This window comes from Mytilus californianus, unplaced genomic scaffold, assembly GCF_021869535.1.
Source record: "Mytilus californianus isolate M0D057914Y unplaced genomic scaffold, xbMytCali1.0.p SCAF_9, whole genome shotgun sequence".
Classification (NCBI taxonomy): Eukaryota; Metazoa; Mollusca; class Bivalvia; order Mytilida; family Mytilidae; genus Mytilus; species Mytilus californianus.
Genome location: NW_026262745.1, coordinates 71,070,537 through 71,087,673, shown reverse-complemented (window position 1 = coordinate 71,087,673; position 17,137 = coordinate 71,070,537). Strand labels below are relative to the sequence as shown.

Here is a 17,137-nt window from a genome sequence, read left to right as displayed (position 1 = left end):
CTGTCCAAAGTCAGGAATCTGATGTTCAGTAGTTGTCGTTTGTTGATGTGGTTCATAAGTGTGTCTCGTTTCTCGTTTTTTATATAGATTAGACCGTTGGTTTTCATGTTTGAATGGTTTTACACTAGTAATTTTTTGGGGCCCTTTATAGCTTGCTGTTCGGTGTGAGCCAAGGCTCCATGTTGAAGGCCGTACTTTGACCTATAATGGTTTAATTTTATAAATTGTGACTTGGATGGAGAGTTGTCTCATTGGCACTCATACCTCATCTTCTTATATCTATCAAGTACACTAATCCTTTCAATAGAAAATAAAATAAAACTATTTTGGGATGATTCTGGTGCAAAAGTTTATAAAATGTTTTTCTGCAATTCAAGTAAAGTAAAGTACAGCGCAAACACAATGTTCCATCAACCTCGTTAAACCTTTTTGTTCACACTTTTTTTCTAAAACAGACAGTTTGAAATTCTAGAAAAAAGCAATTAACCTTAACTAAAATGCCAGATATAGCAACTAAAAAAAAATAAGGAAATTACTCAATTTCTATACAATGATCTTCAAGAATTGTCCAACTTATAAATACATTTTGGAACGTACACTGATTTTACGTATCCGTCTCTGGTCCATGGTTTACCATTGCCAAGTCAATATCCGGTATTAGAAATATGTGTTTTTTAAAATCGAAAGCTAAGTTTTTGACAGCGTAATTTTCCACAAATAGGTCTAAGGCAGATATTAGTAAGCTGATATTGCACAATTCGAATGATGCACCGTCAATTAAACAGTTCACGTCAGAACATCAAATTTATATCAAAAGTCAAGTTTAAAATCATTTTTGCGTCAATCATTGTTAATATGAAGCCCAACTGATTAAAATACTTGCCTTTTGTTACTAAGTCTTAAGGGACTGAAATTGGGATAAGACAAAAAATGTCCGGCTGGCTCAAATATTTTTTGGAAGCCCTGCTCCAGACTGCAATTTTTCAAAATATTCTTCTTTTTTTTAAAAGTTATAAATCTGTTGTCCATTACTAACTAACCTTTTTTTTAAATTTTACATTCAAATTATAACACTATATGATAAATTTAAAAGCACACATATATAAGATTTAGAACTAACGGTAGTCTTTAGTTAAACACTGAATGGTGACCCATATACATTTCCTTTATGTCTTTGTTTTTTTGTTTTTTGTGTTGTTTTTATTGATACACGATATCTTGTTTTTATTCATATGAATCCGCTTTGCAAAAAAAGAGGTAAAATACATTCAATCACGGTTAAAGTGGATTACATAGTATAATAAAAGCCTTAAATTTATTTTTGTGATTAAGGGAATTTGGTATTATGTAAGATCTTGAGTAGTCTCTGATAAATTTATGTAGTACTTTCCCGGACATGGGCCATTGGGTCAATTAACAACTTGACATATTGTAAAGACACTATAGTATACTGTTGAAGACAGTATGCTGACCAATAATTGTAAAAATAGTGTATGAATAAGAACCATGTTTTGAAAAAGAATAACATACTGAGATGGATTTTTTAAAATGCTTGCTAATAACAATAGTTAACAGGTCTCCAGAATGATTGATCATTCAATCAAGATATTTTATTCTGACTCTGAGCTGTGCTCTAACTCCTAAAGCCAAGAGACTCGTTTCACAAAAAATATTATGATAAAAATTAATTGTAAGTTATACTGAAATGTTCATAACTTGCAAGTATTTAAACTGGTAAGATATTATGTGAAAAGAGCTGCAGATCTTTATGAAATGCAGAAAATACAAACTTTTAAGTCTCTGGCTGACTTGTCCCAGTTATTTTTATGCAAAATTAACTTCTCAGAATGTTCTGTCTTCATTAAAAAGGGACAATCAAAAACCACAAATCAAAACAAAAAAAGACAATACCATGACCAAAAAGAAAAACAACAAAAAGACAAACAACACACCACATTCTTTAAAAAAAATAAAAGATCAAGCAACATGAACCTCACCAAAACCTTGGGTCGAACTCATGTGTCTTAAAAAGGTTATTAATTCCTTACTCCTTGTGTTGCTTATGGCAAGCAAAAATTTTGAAATAAGTCTCCTTTTTACATCACATGGAGAAGGACTAACTAATGAGATAAGTTTTGTGTTTTGAGATGAATGGACGATAGATAGAGACAACAACATGTAATATGTGAATAAGAATATTTAAGTTTAAGAGTATAAAAAGTGCAAAAATAGTTGAACATATCATCGTAATATACAAAAAGGGTGTAAAAATTTTTTTTTTTTTATAAATTTATTTCCAAGAATTCAAATTATTTCATAAATTTAATTCCCAGAATTCAAATATTCCCCCATTTCTAACAAATGAATAAAATGCAATTAATAATAAAAGCTTTGAGATTTGCAAATAAACAGACAAACCTCAAGATGCAATGAACTAAAACTATTTTTTACTGCAATTATGAAGTCAAAATTGCAACTGTATAGTGGCAGCATTATAATACAGGATTCAGGAACAACTAATTGTAAGCTTACTTTCACAATTATTGGTCTATTACCTCTATCTAATTTTTTTTTTACACAGATTTCATTGCCAATTAAAGGGACTATTTGAGAGCAGAACAATTCATTGATCAAAGCTTAAGTGATTACAGCTCAAACTATTCAAATTATGATTCAATTTATGATAATAATTTGACTACACAGTAAAATGGGTAAATTTTCAATTATTTCACAATCAAGATAAAATATTGAAAATGTTAACCCTGTGTTAACTTGATCTTTAAACATGTCAAGGATGATCAAAATCTGAGACAAAATAATGCAAAAATAAAACTTTGCAAGCAGGTTTGCTCCTTGAAATCACAAAGTTTGCAAAAATTAACCACTTTTTATTATTATTTATTTTTCATAAGTCTGAGGACTTTTAAAATTATATCAGCTGTTTGAAGCCATGTGTGAGCAAGTAAATATTTAAAAATAACAGACAATTATACAAGCATAATAAATGATGCCATAAAAAAAGCATAGTACATACACATACAAAATAGTCTGGTAAAAACCACAAAGATGTGTTATATTCCTTTAAGAAAACAAAAATGATTTCTTTTAGAAAAAGTGGATTTAAAATGCTACAAAGACAGAAAAAAGATGCGCTCTTTTTTGGGAACACCACATGCTAACCAGTGTAAAGTTGCCTACCTGGGTACGGTGGTGGGCGAACCATGCCATTAGTTACCGTGTGCTGCATAAAAACTGCCAGTAAAATATATAATGTGCAATTTTATCAACTTTGAATGTGACATAAATTTTCATATAATTTTGTAAAAATATATATAATATTTACACAAATGCATATCTGAAAAAAAGAAGTAAAATTTTGGTAATATACAAACACTTAATGTTCATGCTACTTTTTGTATAATTGGAAACAAATAGGAAAATCTTGCAATGGCTCACAACAAATTTGACTGTCTGTTAGGGAAGATAATCTATTAAGTGTGCTTACTAGAAAAAACTTGTGCAGCTCATATATAGTCCATCAAAAATACACTCCCATATGATATGACTATTTTTTGGTGTTGGAAATTTGAAGTTATGACACTTTGGATACATGTACAAGTGTCAGGACTGCTGTATGAGTAAAAGGATATGTGATTCACTATGAAATATTGGCAAGATTTTCTTATTTGTTTCCACAACCTACTTTAGATATCTGGACAATAATCAAAATATTCATAATTATTTAAAGAAAATTCAAATAAAATGTTTTTTAATATTTACTTTATTTTTGACAAATATTATGTTTCCTAAAAGTAAAACAATAAAATCTTTTTAAATCATCCTTAGAAATTTTCCAGATGAATAATTCTTTTGACGTTTTCTGCTATTTTGCATTAAATAGAAAATAAGTTGCTTTTTTAAATAACCATGAGGTTAATTATGGCCCAGATATCTAATCCTAATTCCTTTCTCTATTTCTGTTTTTTTTTTTTAATCCTTATCCCTTAAGCATGCATTACATGTATACCTGAACCTATAAAGGAACATATGAATGTGTTTCTTTCTTTATTATAATCTTGTTTTGATTTACATCCTTATCCCTTAAGCATGCATTACAAGTATACCTGAACCTATAAAGGAACATATGAATGTATTTCTTTCTTTATTATAATCTTTACTAACCTATTACTGTTCTAAATGATAAGTACCTTCTACCAATGACCCTTATAATGTCCAATGATCAGAAAAACAATTTTTTTGTGAAAATATTTAACTTACAACAAACAGATGAAAAAGATCTACTGCACTTTTAGTTTAAATCAAATAAAAAAGAAATTTTCCCTTTTAAAAGCATTAACTTGCCTGCATTCATTTCCAAGTATAAATTTTCTTTTTAACATTTGAATTTTGCACAGATAAATTACCAAAACAAGTGCAATGAGTTATTTAAAACTAGAAGTTAGAAAACGGAAACCAATTTTGGGATGTACGTACGTACATACAGACGGACAAGGGTAAAACTTAATGCCCCCACCGCTACGGCGGGGGCAAAAAAATGATGATTTATCCACAATTTAAATCTAATATACACTACTTCTAAACTAATATGTAACTACAAGACACATATTTTCTATCTACCAAAAATCTTTTTGGAATATCATACTAAGTATGCATTAACATAACTGAACCCTTTATTAGTATTCTGAACTTAAGTCTCATGATTGTTATTTGGCTCTTCCTTCTATAAAACAATGAAATCTAAAGCTCTGTCGACTCCATAACTTTTCTGGAATATACTGTAGAAACATTATTTTTCGTGGGGTTAAAATTTCATGGTTTGGTCTATATATAATATTTCATGGGGATTTAATTTCGTGGTTTCCAGTAAATAGAAGTGATATTATATGTAGGTTAAATTTTCGTTGGGGTTTTAATTTCGTGGATATATTCTTTCCACGAAATAAACGAAATTAAATCCTCCATGAAAATTTCTGCTTTTACAGTATGCCTGTTATATAAACCACACCCACTTTATAAGGTAACTCCACCCCTTTTCTGAAATACATTCCTCCTATCTAAACCACACCCACTTTATAAGAGAGATTACTCACCTGTTCCAGGATAACCTGGGGGAATGTCTTCATCTAATTCTCCTTCGTCTACATTCCTAAATCCTAAATCAACTGATATATTCTGTGGAACTCCTGCAATACAGTTTTCAAAATTTGCAAAATTTAAATAATGTACTTTTTGACATGTTGTTTGTTTGTTTAATTACGTTCAACACCATGTAAAATATATTCATTAACATGATAAAAGTTATGCCTAGATTTCAAATATTTTGGTTTGAGCTTCCTGGTCAAGATGACCACTTTAGACACACACAATTTATGAAGTTATTTTTGTCTATTGGTCTATGATCAGTGAAAACCCTTTAAAAGTTATTTCATAAATATTTGTGGGATGCCAATTATTGGTAGGGAGAAACTCTAACATACAAACAGATGGACAGAGGAAGACCTTACAACATAATGCCCCTCTCATATTGTAAGGGAGGGGGGGGGGGGGGGGGGGTAAAAAAAACTGTCTTTCAAATACAAACTCATTAAGCTCTGGCATATTTCATCATCATCTCATACATTATATTTACATATTATTTCAATGTAATATATGTACAAGTTTTTCTACACATATTTATTTATGATTTGTAATTATATAATACATGTATTTGTAAACTTTCTATATTTGCATTACCTATCTGTAACATCTGGGTTTTTTTTTTTATAATTCATATGTAACATTTGTAAACTTATCTGTATGTAAACATCTGTACATGTTTGTTCACTGTGGATTTTAATTACTATTTGTGATAAACCACAGAATGGGTACAGGCGAACCATGAATTTAAATGTTTCACAAATTACAATTTTCTAAAAGGCTTGCATGCAAACTTTGACAAAACCACCAATTCACAAATCAATGAAACTGCAGATTTTCTCTATTTATAATTCCTATGTTTTATTTTTAGCCATGTCAGCCATCTTGGTTGGCAGGCAGGGTCATCGGATACATTTTTTTAACTAGATACCCATGTGATGATTTTGTTGCCAAGTTTGGTTAAATTTGGCCCAGTAGTTTCAGAGGAGAAGATTTTTGTTAAAGTTAAGAGCTGATGACAGAAAAAGGATGATGGATGCCAAGTGATGAGAATTGGTAAACATCATCATTAAAGGGTAATAGCTCTAATGAGGAGTTGTCTGACGATTTTGGTCAGGTTAATTTGTTTATAGATCTTGTCTTGCTGATCATTGTTTGCTTTTTAAAGTTTCTATCTATCTATTATAACTTTCGAGATAATAGGCAAAACATTTTTAAAATGGTAAAATTCATCATTTAAGCGCAATAACTCCTATAAGAAGTTGTCTGACAGTTTTTACTTAAATGGAAAATAGGTAGAGCTCAACATTCTGAACATTTTTGCAATTGTCAGATTTTCTCTATTTATAGCGGTTTCAAATATTAGGCAAAACTTGTATTTTATCCCTGTATGTTTTATTTTTAGCCATGTCAGCCATCTTGGTTGACAGCCGGGGTCATGGGACACGTTTTTTTAAACTAGATACCCTAATAATGATTTTTACCAAGTTTGGTTAAACTTGGCCCAGTAATTTCAGAGGAGAAGATTTTTCTAAAAATTAACAGACAATGGACGATGGACGATGGATGACGGACACCAAGTGATGAGAAAAGCTCATTGGCCTTTTGGCCAGGTGAGCTAAAAATGAATCCACAGTATCTGTTACTCATATGTTCTATTGGTAGTCATATATATACATTACCTATCTGTAACAACTGTACAAGTTTCTCTTTGCCAGGATTCGTACACACAGGAAAGCCACAGATCTGTTCTATATTGTGCCATCTTTGTAATCTCTCATCTAAACAAAGTTTAACTTCTTCTAATGCTGATCTGGAAATAAAAAAAAATATGGCCAGAATTAATCAATGAATTCAAAAAGAAATTGTGTTAAAATATGTTAAACAACACTTTCATCCACTTTTTATTTTTTGCTTTTATCATATATTTAGCATGGTTATTGCAATTTTTATCCACATATAAAATAACAAATAGTAAACAAGTCACAAGAGGGCAATAGTTCCATAAGGCATTCCCATACTAATTGAATGCTATAAAATATTAAAGTTTGTTTTTGCTAAGGCATTTAAAAACACGTAGGAGAAAAAACTCTGTATATATATATATATATATGTCAACAGAATGTTTTATAAGCATTCTGAAATTAAAGTATTACATCAACAGAAAATAAAACTTCATTTATATTATGTACAAAACTTGAAGTAGTGTCCATTAAAATGTTTGAACTCAGCCAATATTAACATGTAATTTACTAACAGATATGCAGTTAACCTAAAAATGAGATCAAAGGCTAAAAGTACACATTTAAATACCTGGCTTCTTCTATTTGGTGATCCATTTCATCCATGCTGCTACTGGTAGCTACCCGTAAAGACCCCCAAATTCCTACTCGCTTCTTACTCATTCTTTCACACTGAAAAAAAGCCAATAAAAATTAAGCTTGGATCATTTAAAAGGTAGAAACTGTACATCTCTTGTGTTCAAATCATTATGGCAATCTCTACATTGAACCTTAAGTATAGTTTAGCTGGAAGAGAAATTCAGAATTTTGAAAATACAAATATTTTCATCAAGCTTTTCTATTTGTCTGTAGGATATTTCAGAATGTTCACACTATCCAAAGGGAGACAATCTTTTTAGAATGGTCACATCATTCAAAGGGAGACAATCTGTCAGAATGTTCACATCATTCAAAGGGAGTCAGAATATTCACATCATACAAAGGGAGACAATCTTTCAGAATGTTCACATTATCTGAAGTGAGACAATCTTTCAGAATGTTCACACTATCCAACGGGAGACAATCATTCAGAATGTTTACATCATCCAAGGGTGACAATCTTTCAGAATATTCACATCATTCAAAGGGAGACAATCTTTCAGAATGTTCACATTATAAAAAGGGAGACAATCTTTCAGAATGTTCACACTATCCAAAGGGAGACAATCTTTCAGAATGTTTACATCATCCAAGGGAGACAATCTTTCAGAATGTTCACATTATCCAAAATGAAACAATCTTTCAGAGTGTTCACATTATCCAATTGGAGACAATCTGTCAGAATGTTCACTTTATCCAAAGGGAGACAATCTTTCAGAATGTTTACATCATCCAAGGGAGACAATCTTTCAGAATGTTTACATCATCCAAGGGAGACAATCTTTCAGAATGTTTACATCATCCAAGGGAGACAATCATTCAGAATGTTTACATCATCCAAGGGTGACAATCTTTCAGAATATTCACATCATTCAAAGGGAGACAATCTTTCAGAATGTTCACATTATAAAAAGGGAGACAATCTTTCAGAATGTTCACACTATCCAAAGGGAGACAATCTTTCAGAATGTTTACATCATCCAAGGGAGACAATCTTTCAGAATGTTCACATTATCCAAAAGGAAACAATCTTTCAGAGTGTTCACATTATCCAATTGGAGACAATCTGTCAGAATGTTCACTTTATCCAAAGGGAGACAATCTTTCAGAATGTTTACATCATCCAAGGGAGACAATCTTTCAGAATGTTTACATCATCCAAGGGAGACAATCTTTCAGAATGTTCACATTATCCAAAAGGAAATAATCTTTCAGAATTTTCACATTATTTAAATGGAGACAATCTTCAAGAAAGTTCACATTATTTAAAGGGAGACATCTTTTAAGAAAGTTCCCATTATCCAAAGGGAGAAAATGACTTCCTCTACCAATTTAAATTAATAGGTGATTGCAGTGCAGTCTATTTTGGTTAGTTGCATAGCCCACTTTCCAGAATAAATTATGCAAATAAGTGGAGTATGATTATACTCAGTATTCTCAGATCCCTTCTTTGTGTCTTTTTTGTTGTTAGGGATGTATAAATACCCTACCATGTCTAGTCTGTGTTTTTGTTAGATGTTTTTCTGAGTTGTACCAATCTGATGAGTTCAGTATGTATGTGCCTGTCCCAAGTCAGAAGCCTGTAGTTCAGTGGTTGTCTTTGGTTCATGTCTGTCATATTTGTTGTTTTTTTTTAAATTGTTATGCTATAAATAAGGCCGTTAGTTTTCTCAATTGAATTGTTTCACATTTTTCATATTGTGCCTTTTATAGCAAACAGTGTGTTATGGGTTTTCCTCATTGTTGAAGGCTGTACGGTTGCCTATAATTGCTTTATTTGAACTTTGGTGGATAGTTGTCTCATTGGCAATCATACCACAACTCCTTATTTTATATTATATCATAAATCATGGATTCTGGAGTTGTACCTGATCGAATGAAAAGGAAATCCTCGCAAGAAGATGAAGAGCAATGTTTCCAATGTAGATTATTGAATTCCAACTGATTTATATGTCTAATATAATAGGACTGTGCTTTTACAATTTCAATAAAGATTATAAACAAATATTATTTGAATAGATTTGTATTTTGTGACTTTCGTATAAAATTGAAAACATCTAGATCTCTTAACACTGTATCATTGGCCTTTAACTTTTAAAAGTTTATTCAAACAACATAGAAATGAAAATTCAATAAAACACAAAAATATGAATGCATGCAAGATCATGCAAGAACATTGACATTGTCTGTGAAATTTATAACAAAAAATTTACTTACCTTTAAATTGTCCTTTTCAGTGAAACATTGTCAAATTTTAGTTTAGCATATCTAGATGCCATTTTTTTCAATGCAATTAACCAAATGGATACTTTTCAAGCTATGCAATTACCCAAATGGATACTAGTCAAGCTATGCAATTAACCAAAAGGATATTGGTCAAGCTATGCAATTAACCAAAAGGATACTAGTCAAGCTATGCAAATTGACCAAAAGGATACTGGTCAAGCTATGCAATTAACCAAAAGGATACTAGTCAAGATATGCAATTACCCAAATGGATACTAGTCAAGCTATGCAATTAACCAAAAGGATATTATTCTAACCACTCTAAATGCAAATATCTGGAAACTATAAAAATATGCCCTTGTCTGATGGCAAATTTCAACAGATTTAATTCCATGAGAACAAGGTGATTGGGATTTAAAGACATGTTTTATTTGTAATTCATTAAACACTGAAGAAAAAGTCAGCTAAATTTCTATATGCATAGCAAAACAAAAAGTCCTAACAACTGTTTATGGGCTGTCTTACTATTTCAACAAAATATCAAACTGTTTCCAAAATCTATCAGAGTTTTGAGTCCTCAATGCTCTTTAAATTCATACTTAATTTGGCCCTTTTAACTTTTTTAATTCTAGCATCACTGATGAGTCTTTTGTAGACGAAACGCACATCTGGCATACAAAATGTTAATCCTGGTATATATGATGGGTTATTTCCTTAATCCTCTTAAACTGTTATTTCCTGGATAAAACCAGGCTATGTTGCTGTATCAGAAAAATATCAAACATCTACCCTAGCTCTCTTAGACTGTACTTTACTGAAGAAAACCAGGTTAAGCTACTGTATCAACAAAACATCAAATGTCTACCTTAGCTCTCTTAAACAGAAAACAGGTTAAGCTACTGTATCAGCAAAATTTCATACCTCTTCCCTTGCTCTCTTGAACTGTACATCAGCTGCTAATTTCTTCCTGTTGAAATAATCTAGTTCTATTTCATAGGTGAGTTGTAACCAGTTTCTCAGGGCTGCTGGTGTTGCCCACTGAGATCGCTCCAACTCTTTCTCGGCCCTCTTTAATGCTCCCCTAACCTGTCAATGAATCAAAAAAAAAATGAAAACAATACAACTATGTGGTAAGGGTTTTACTCATTGTTGAAGGCTGTACAGTGACCTATAGTTGCTAATGTCTGTGTCATTTGGTCTCTTGTGAAGAGTTGTCTCATTGGCAATCATACCACATTTTCTTATTTTTATATTTATAAATTTCTTGCATCTAAAGGGCTTTTCTGGATTTACCTTTATCAGGAACAGTCAAAGAAAAATATTTGAAAGCCAAGGATGTACAGATGTATAACAACCGAAACATTTGAAGAGCTATATGACCAAAAAAAGACCTAAAAATAGTAGCCAAATCCATCTAAGACCAACTTTGCTGTAGGGAGTTGAAACTTTTTATTTTGGTGGATTCTTAATTTCCAATTAAATATTTTGGCGGATACTGAATTGGTGGTTATTAAAAAGTTGTAAAAAAGTGGCAGGCAGAAAACAGTTAAACATATCTTTGCTGAATGACGTCTTATTTATTGAATATATTCAGTTACAGTTATTCAATAAAATACCGGTGACATAGATTTTACGAAAGTTACGAAATTGACCGGACCTTTGATGTACTAATTAGGTTATAAAATTACCATGAGTGACTTACAACTGTTATATATATAATTTGACACTAATTAAGAAAAGTAAAATACCTAACAGTCTGAAAGTACCTTACTCTCTTACAATTATTTGACACTAAACATAAAGGGTATACATATACATTGTTTAATTAGCACTCATGATGTCCCTTTATAAAATACTTGTATGTAACGTGCCCTTTGGCATTAATGTTGTTCAAACAAACAAATACAGTTATTGACCTGTTGACTGGAAACACGGGGGGGGTCTCTTCCTATATGAAGGTATATACATATGTGCCACTGGAATGGGTCCCTTTTTTGATACGTCAAATATATCAATGTGGTGCAATTTTACCGAGGAAATATATCAATAGGTAGTAATTGACTAATTGTGATATATTGTATATGCATATAGGTACTATTTGAGCTGATAAATATATGAATGGGTTATGATTTCCCTGTGAAATATATGTAAAGGTAGGGATTTCACAATTATTCAATATATGAATGGGGGTGTTTTTTAAATTCCAGCTGCACAACTGTACCCAAAATCCCATGTTGAGACCCCCCCCCGACTGGAAAAAGATAGATCATTCACAAAATGATATATAGCTATTAGCAAATGATTGGAATGTACTGAACGTATGCATAAATTTTCATCAAATTTATTTTCGTGATTTTCATTTGTCCGCTAAAATAACCGAAAATAAACACCCCATGAAAATAACCCGCTATATGGTACTTTTCTTACGAAACAGTTCTGGACTATTTTTACAAATTAATTCAACATTTTCACATGAAAAAATTCCTCCCTTTAATATTAACAGTTAATTTTCAACATGGACATAATGCAGTTCTTTTCACATACTAGACATTTTCTTCAAGATATTCACACTTAAAAACACAAAATACTGGATTAGTGTGCATTGGTTTATATTGGTGGGTACCAAATTTCATGGATTGTGGAAAGTTTGTATTTACATGGATGTCTGACTTTATGGAATTGCCAATTTCTGCATAAACATGATAAACATTAAAATGTAAATTTGTACTTGTTGAACATTTTTTTTTGTGGTTCACCTTTATCCCTGAATTCCATGAAAATAGATATCCCACGAATAAAAATGAATCCACAGTACTTTAAATTCAGAAATTATTGCGTGCATTTATTATTGCGATTTTTCATGAATGGACAACAATGAGAGATTAATTATTGCGATATCAGGATAATCTGCATACAGATATATGTAACAGATATCAGAATGAGAGTTATAATGAGATAGTCACCTAGTCTCATTTTTCGCATTAATAAAAACCTCGCAATAGTTTCTGAATTTACAATACTTTATTCCCTCATTTCTTTCAAGATTTAAATACACAAAGTAATACTTAGCGTTTTTCACATAGATATTTTCTTCAAAAATGATCAGATGAAACAGTATTGCATTTTCCATCTTTCAATTGTAAGGAATTAATTGTACAGAATATTTTGTTTGCTTCATATGTATGTATAAAATTTGCATGGGGAAGAAGGTACTAGACGATTCAGTTGTGTAACTTCTGTTTATTCACAGAAATTAATTCAATAACTCTATGTTCAATTCCAGAATTCCATCGAGAATATTTATTAACAAAATATCCATATAGAAGCCACAAAAAAATCTTTCAAAAATATATAGGACAGTCCAAAGAAATCTATTTAAAATACAGTTTCTAATGTAACATTCAGGAAGTAAAAGCTTATGTTCGAGTAAAAAAATTATCATTGGACCCCCCCCAAAAAACCAAAATAAACTGCTTCGCTAAGCGCAGCTGGATACGCCCACAGAGGTCCCACCCTGAACAGTTGGGGCAAAAATGGTCACAATATTCAAGCTTGATACAGGTCTGAATTTGGATTGTAATTAAATATTTGACATATTAAAGGTTTCTGAATAAATGTAGTCAAAGAACCTGAAATTGGTTATATGAATTGAATTTATATTCAATTAAAGATTTCTTGCTGTTGTGCAATACACTGTGCTGTTGCGCAATACTAAGTAAATAAACAAATAAAGTTAAATGTCTTCTCAATGTCATATTTGAAATTTCTGAAAATCAAGGGAGATTACATCAATAGCTATAAATAATTCACCAAAGTTTCATGAGAACTGATGAAAGCATTTTTGAGTTATTGTCGAAAAACTGGAAAATCCCCCCTTTTTTAATGAATAAAACCCTATAACTCAGAAATGTAAAATCTTAAATTAATTCTAAAGGGAGCTTACATCAACAGATATAAACAATTCACCAACTTTTCATGAGAACTGCTGAAAGCATTTTTTAGTTATTGTCAGAAAACTGGAAAATCCCCCTTTTTTATGAATAAAACCCTGCAACTTGGAAACGTAAAATCTAAAATTCATCAAAATCGAAAGGGAGCTCATGTCAATAGATATAAACAATTCACCAAAATTTCTTGTAAGTTGGTGAAAGCATTCTTGAGTTATTGTCGGAAAACTATGAAATCCCCCCTTTTTTAATGAATAAAACCTTAAAACTCGGAAACGGTAAATCTGAAATTAATATAAAACAAAAGGGAGCTCACGTCAATAGATATAAACAATTCAATAAAGTTTCATGCCTATTGGTTAAAGCATTTTTGAGTTAATGTCCGACATGTTGACGATGGACGGACGGACGGACAGACGGTCAACGGTATACCATATTACGTCCCCTAAACGGGCGTATAAAAAATAAAAATCAGCCTGTACCTGTACAAGTTCCTCTTCAGCCAGTTTAAGTCGAGATATTTCCTCAATACTGCCCTCTCTTGCTATTTTGAGTCTTTCTGCTTCTTTCTGCAAACAGATTACAATCATTGCATTCACAGAAATAAAGCATTTTAATGATTCCATTTTTAGCAACGGAACATTTTTTCATATCTGGTGATAGATCAGTGCAACTAAAAAATATTGATTGCAAAAACTCCAATAAACCTTTATTTATATTAGAATAAAAGTTTTAAACCCAAAATTTTGTAAAACTACTGAATAAGAAAGCTTAATTCCATTTTCCAAGATTCAAAAATGAACCCTACTTTCAGGTCCTTTACCATGTTTACACCATATAAATTGTTAATATAATTTAGTAAAACAATAATGGTTCTTTTTCACTGGAATCTCATAAACTGTTTTTCCCAGAAATTCTAGGTCCATATATATTTACAAACATCCTGGCACTTCAAAATTTGAGGAGGTAGGATTTTTGGGTATTTACCTTAAACTGTACAAGAATTCACAATTTTTAAATCCAATTTAAAATAAATGTTAAAAGATATCACAAAGATATTTTATATCCATATCAAATATGATCAGGAGGTTTGCAAAATCGATCTTAATCAAATTGTTAGCGAGTCAACACAAAACAAATTGATTTTTGAATTTGTATTTCATATATGGTTAAAACCTGAGGATTTGTCCCAGCTTCGACTCTGTTATCTAAAGAAATAAACACAATCTAATTATCGCATTGGTCAATCATTAGCTGTAACATAAGCATGAAATTATGTATAAGTCACAACTACTGACCAATTCCCATTGCAACATACCTTAGCCATTTCTATTTCATCCTGGTATTTCATTTCTAACTTTGTCTTCTCCTGTGTGACCGTCTGCTGTAATTCTTCTGCTTCACTTAATCTATGGGTAAACAAACAAATTACTTTTTTTTAGTTAAGAAATTATTTTTCTCCTCATATTTTCAGTTGATAGGATCATTGTAAATAATAACATCTAAACCAATCAGAAAGTCCAAAATAGAAAATTTCCCATATAGCATTTTCATGTCTGAGATGGTCCATTGGAAATAATGAAATTGTAAATCACAGTTAAACTGAAATATATAAAGGACCCTTTATTACAGAATACTAGAGAATAATGAGGAAAATATTTAAAATAGAGAAAAGTTGGCAAAGGAATTAACAACAGAGAATAATTGGGCGCTTTGGGCCAGGTGAGCTAAGAATGACCTTATAAATTTATAAGTAGTGAAATGAAAACATGGAATACTGTGGATTCACTATTATTTAAACAAATATTAAACAATACCAGTTTTAGTGGATTTAGTGGGTAAAGTTGATTCGTGAATTAAAATGTAGATAGAAATACAAATTTTCTATACCCTTTGTATATGCAGACTTCAGTTAAACCACGAAATCAAATATCCATGAAAATGTAAATTTTTGCAATCAAAGAAAAACTGGTTCCCACAAAAATAAATGAATCCACATTATACAGTAGTATTTAATTGCATAAAAATCTCCTCTATCATTTGTGCATAGAAATCCAAGAAGTTTAAGATGAACTTGATCTAACCTGTCAGTATTTAAACTTTACTCAGTATTTGGAGAACAAAATTTGTGCTTAAAACATCAAATCTAGTATTGTGATTGGTTGGTTTCTAAGTCTGAGTATGCTAATTGTACTCGAAAGTTGTGTGACCGTAAACAGACTATGATTTCTAAGTCTGAGTAAGATAATTGTACTCGAAAGTTGTGTGACCGTAAAACAGACTATGATTTCTAAGTCTGAGTATGATAATTGTACTCGAAAGTTGTGTGACCGTAAACAGAGTAATTATTTCTAAGTCTGAGTATGATAATTGTACTCGAAAGTTGTGTGACCGTAAACAATGGTAAACAGACTATGATTTCTACGTCTGACTATGATAATTGTACTCGAAAGTTCTGCGACTGTAAACAGAGTAATGATTTCTAAGTCTGAGTAGGATAATTGTACTCGAAAGTTGTGTGACCGTAAACAGACTTATCATTTCTAAGTCTGAGTATGATAATTGTACTCGAAAGTTATGTTACCGTAAACAGACTATGATTTCTAAGTCTGAGTATGATAATTGTACTCGAAAGTTGTGCGACTGTAAACAGACTAATGATTTCTAAGTCTGAGTATGATAATTGTACTCGAAAGTTGTGTGACCGTAAACAGACTAATCATTTCTAAGTCTGAGTATGATAATTGTACTCGAAAGTTGTGTGACCGTAAACAGACTAATGATTTCTAAGTCTGAGTAAGATAATTGTTCTCGAAAGTTGTGTGACTGTAATGGACTAACAAAAACATACTTATTCTGAACATCTTTCAGTTCGTCATCAGCTTTCTGTAACATCTCCATTTCTCTCAGCATCCTCTCCAGTTGACATTTTGACCTCTTGTTCTGTGAATATGCAAACCAGGACACACCCACCACAACAAATGTGGACAAAATCAGAGCAATGTCTTTCAACACATTGTGACCATCTAAAACAAACAAACAAACAAACAAAATATGTCTATTGACTTGAGTGTTTTACCATTTCTGGAATTTATTTTTCATTTTAAAGGTGTCAATGGTGTCGGAGTATCAATACCTGTTTTTGACCCAAGAGAGTGCAAAGGGAGATAATTTTTTTTAGCCATAATTGAGCTTAAATAGCCAATCAAGCTATATGGTAATCTAGAAATGTAGAATCAACTTGCTGAAGCTGTGTATAGCACATACCTTAAAGGTGGCAAAACATACAATGAACCTCTGCTACAAAGTAAAAGGTTTCATTTGTGCACTTATTTTGCAATATGAATTTAAGGTATTCCATTGACAAATATAAAGATGTGGGGCTTTATTGCAAATGCGCACTGTCAAACGATAAGAAAATTGATT

General features: G+C 31.4%; 1 protein-coding gene across 3 annotated transcripts in view; it reads right to left on the bottom strand.

Annotated features, from left to right (window-relative positions):
• The window catches only part of LOC127715045 (stromal interaction molecule 1-like), a 50,293-nt gene that overhangs the window by 9,530 nt on the left and 23,626 nt on the right, over positions 1–17,137 (bottom strand). For 2 of the 3 annotated variants that reach the window (XM_052221062.1, XM_052221063.1), the window contains exons 6-13: positions 16,563–16,737; positions 15,030–15,120; positions 14,194–14,280; positions 10,686–10,850; positions 7,471–7,571; positions 6,840–6,970; positions 5,112–5,204; positions 3,199–3,252 (exon numbers count right to left, since the gene is read on the bottom strand). In XM_052221062.1, coding sequence (XP_052077022.1) covers positions 3,199–3,252; positions 5,112–5,204; positions 6,840–6,970; positions 7,471–7,571; positions 10,686–10,850; positions 14,194–14,280; positions 15,030–15,120; positions 16,563–16,737 — 897 coding nt within the window. The remainder of the gene's footprint in view (positions 1–3,198; positions 3,253–5,111; positions 5,205–6,839; positions 6,971–7,470; positions 7,572–10,685; positions 10,851–14,193; positions 14,281–15,029; positions 15,121–16,562; positions 16,738–17,137) is intronic. The other variant, XM_052221064.1, reaches the window with a different exon arrangement.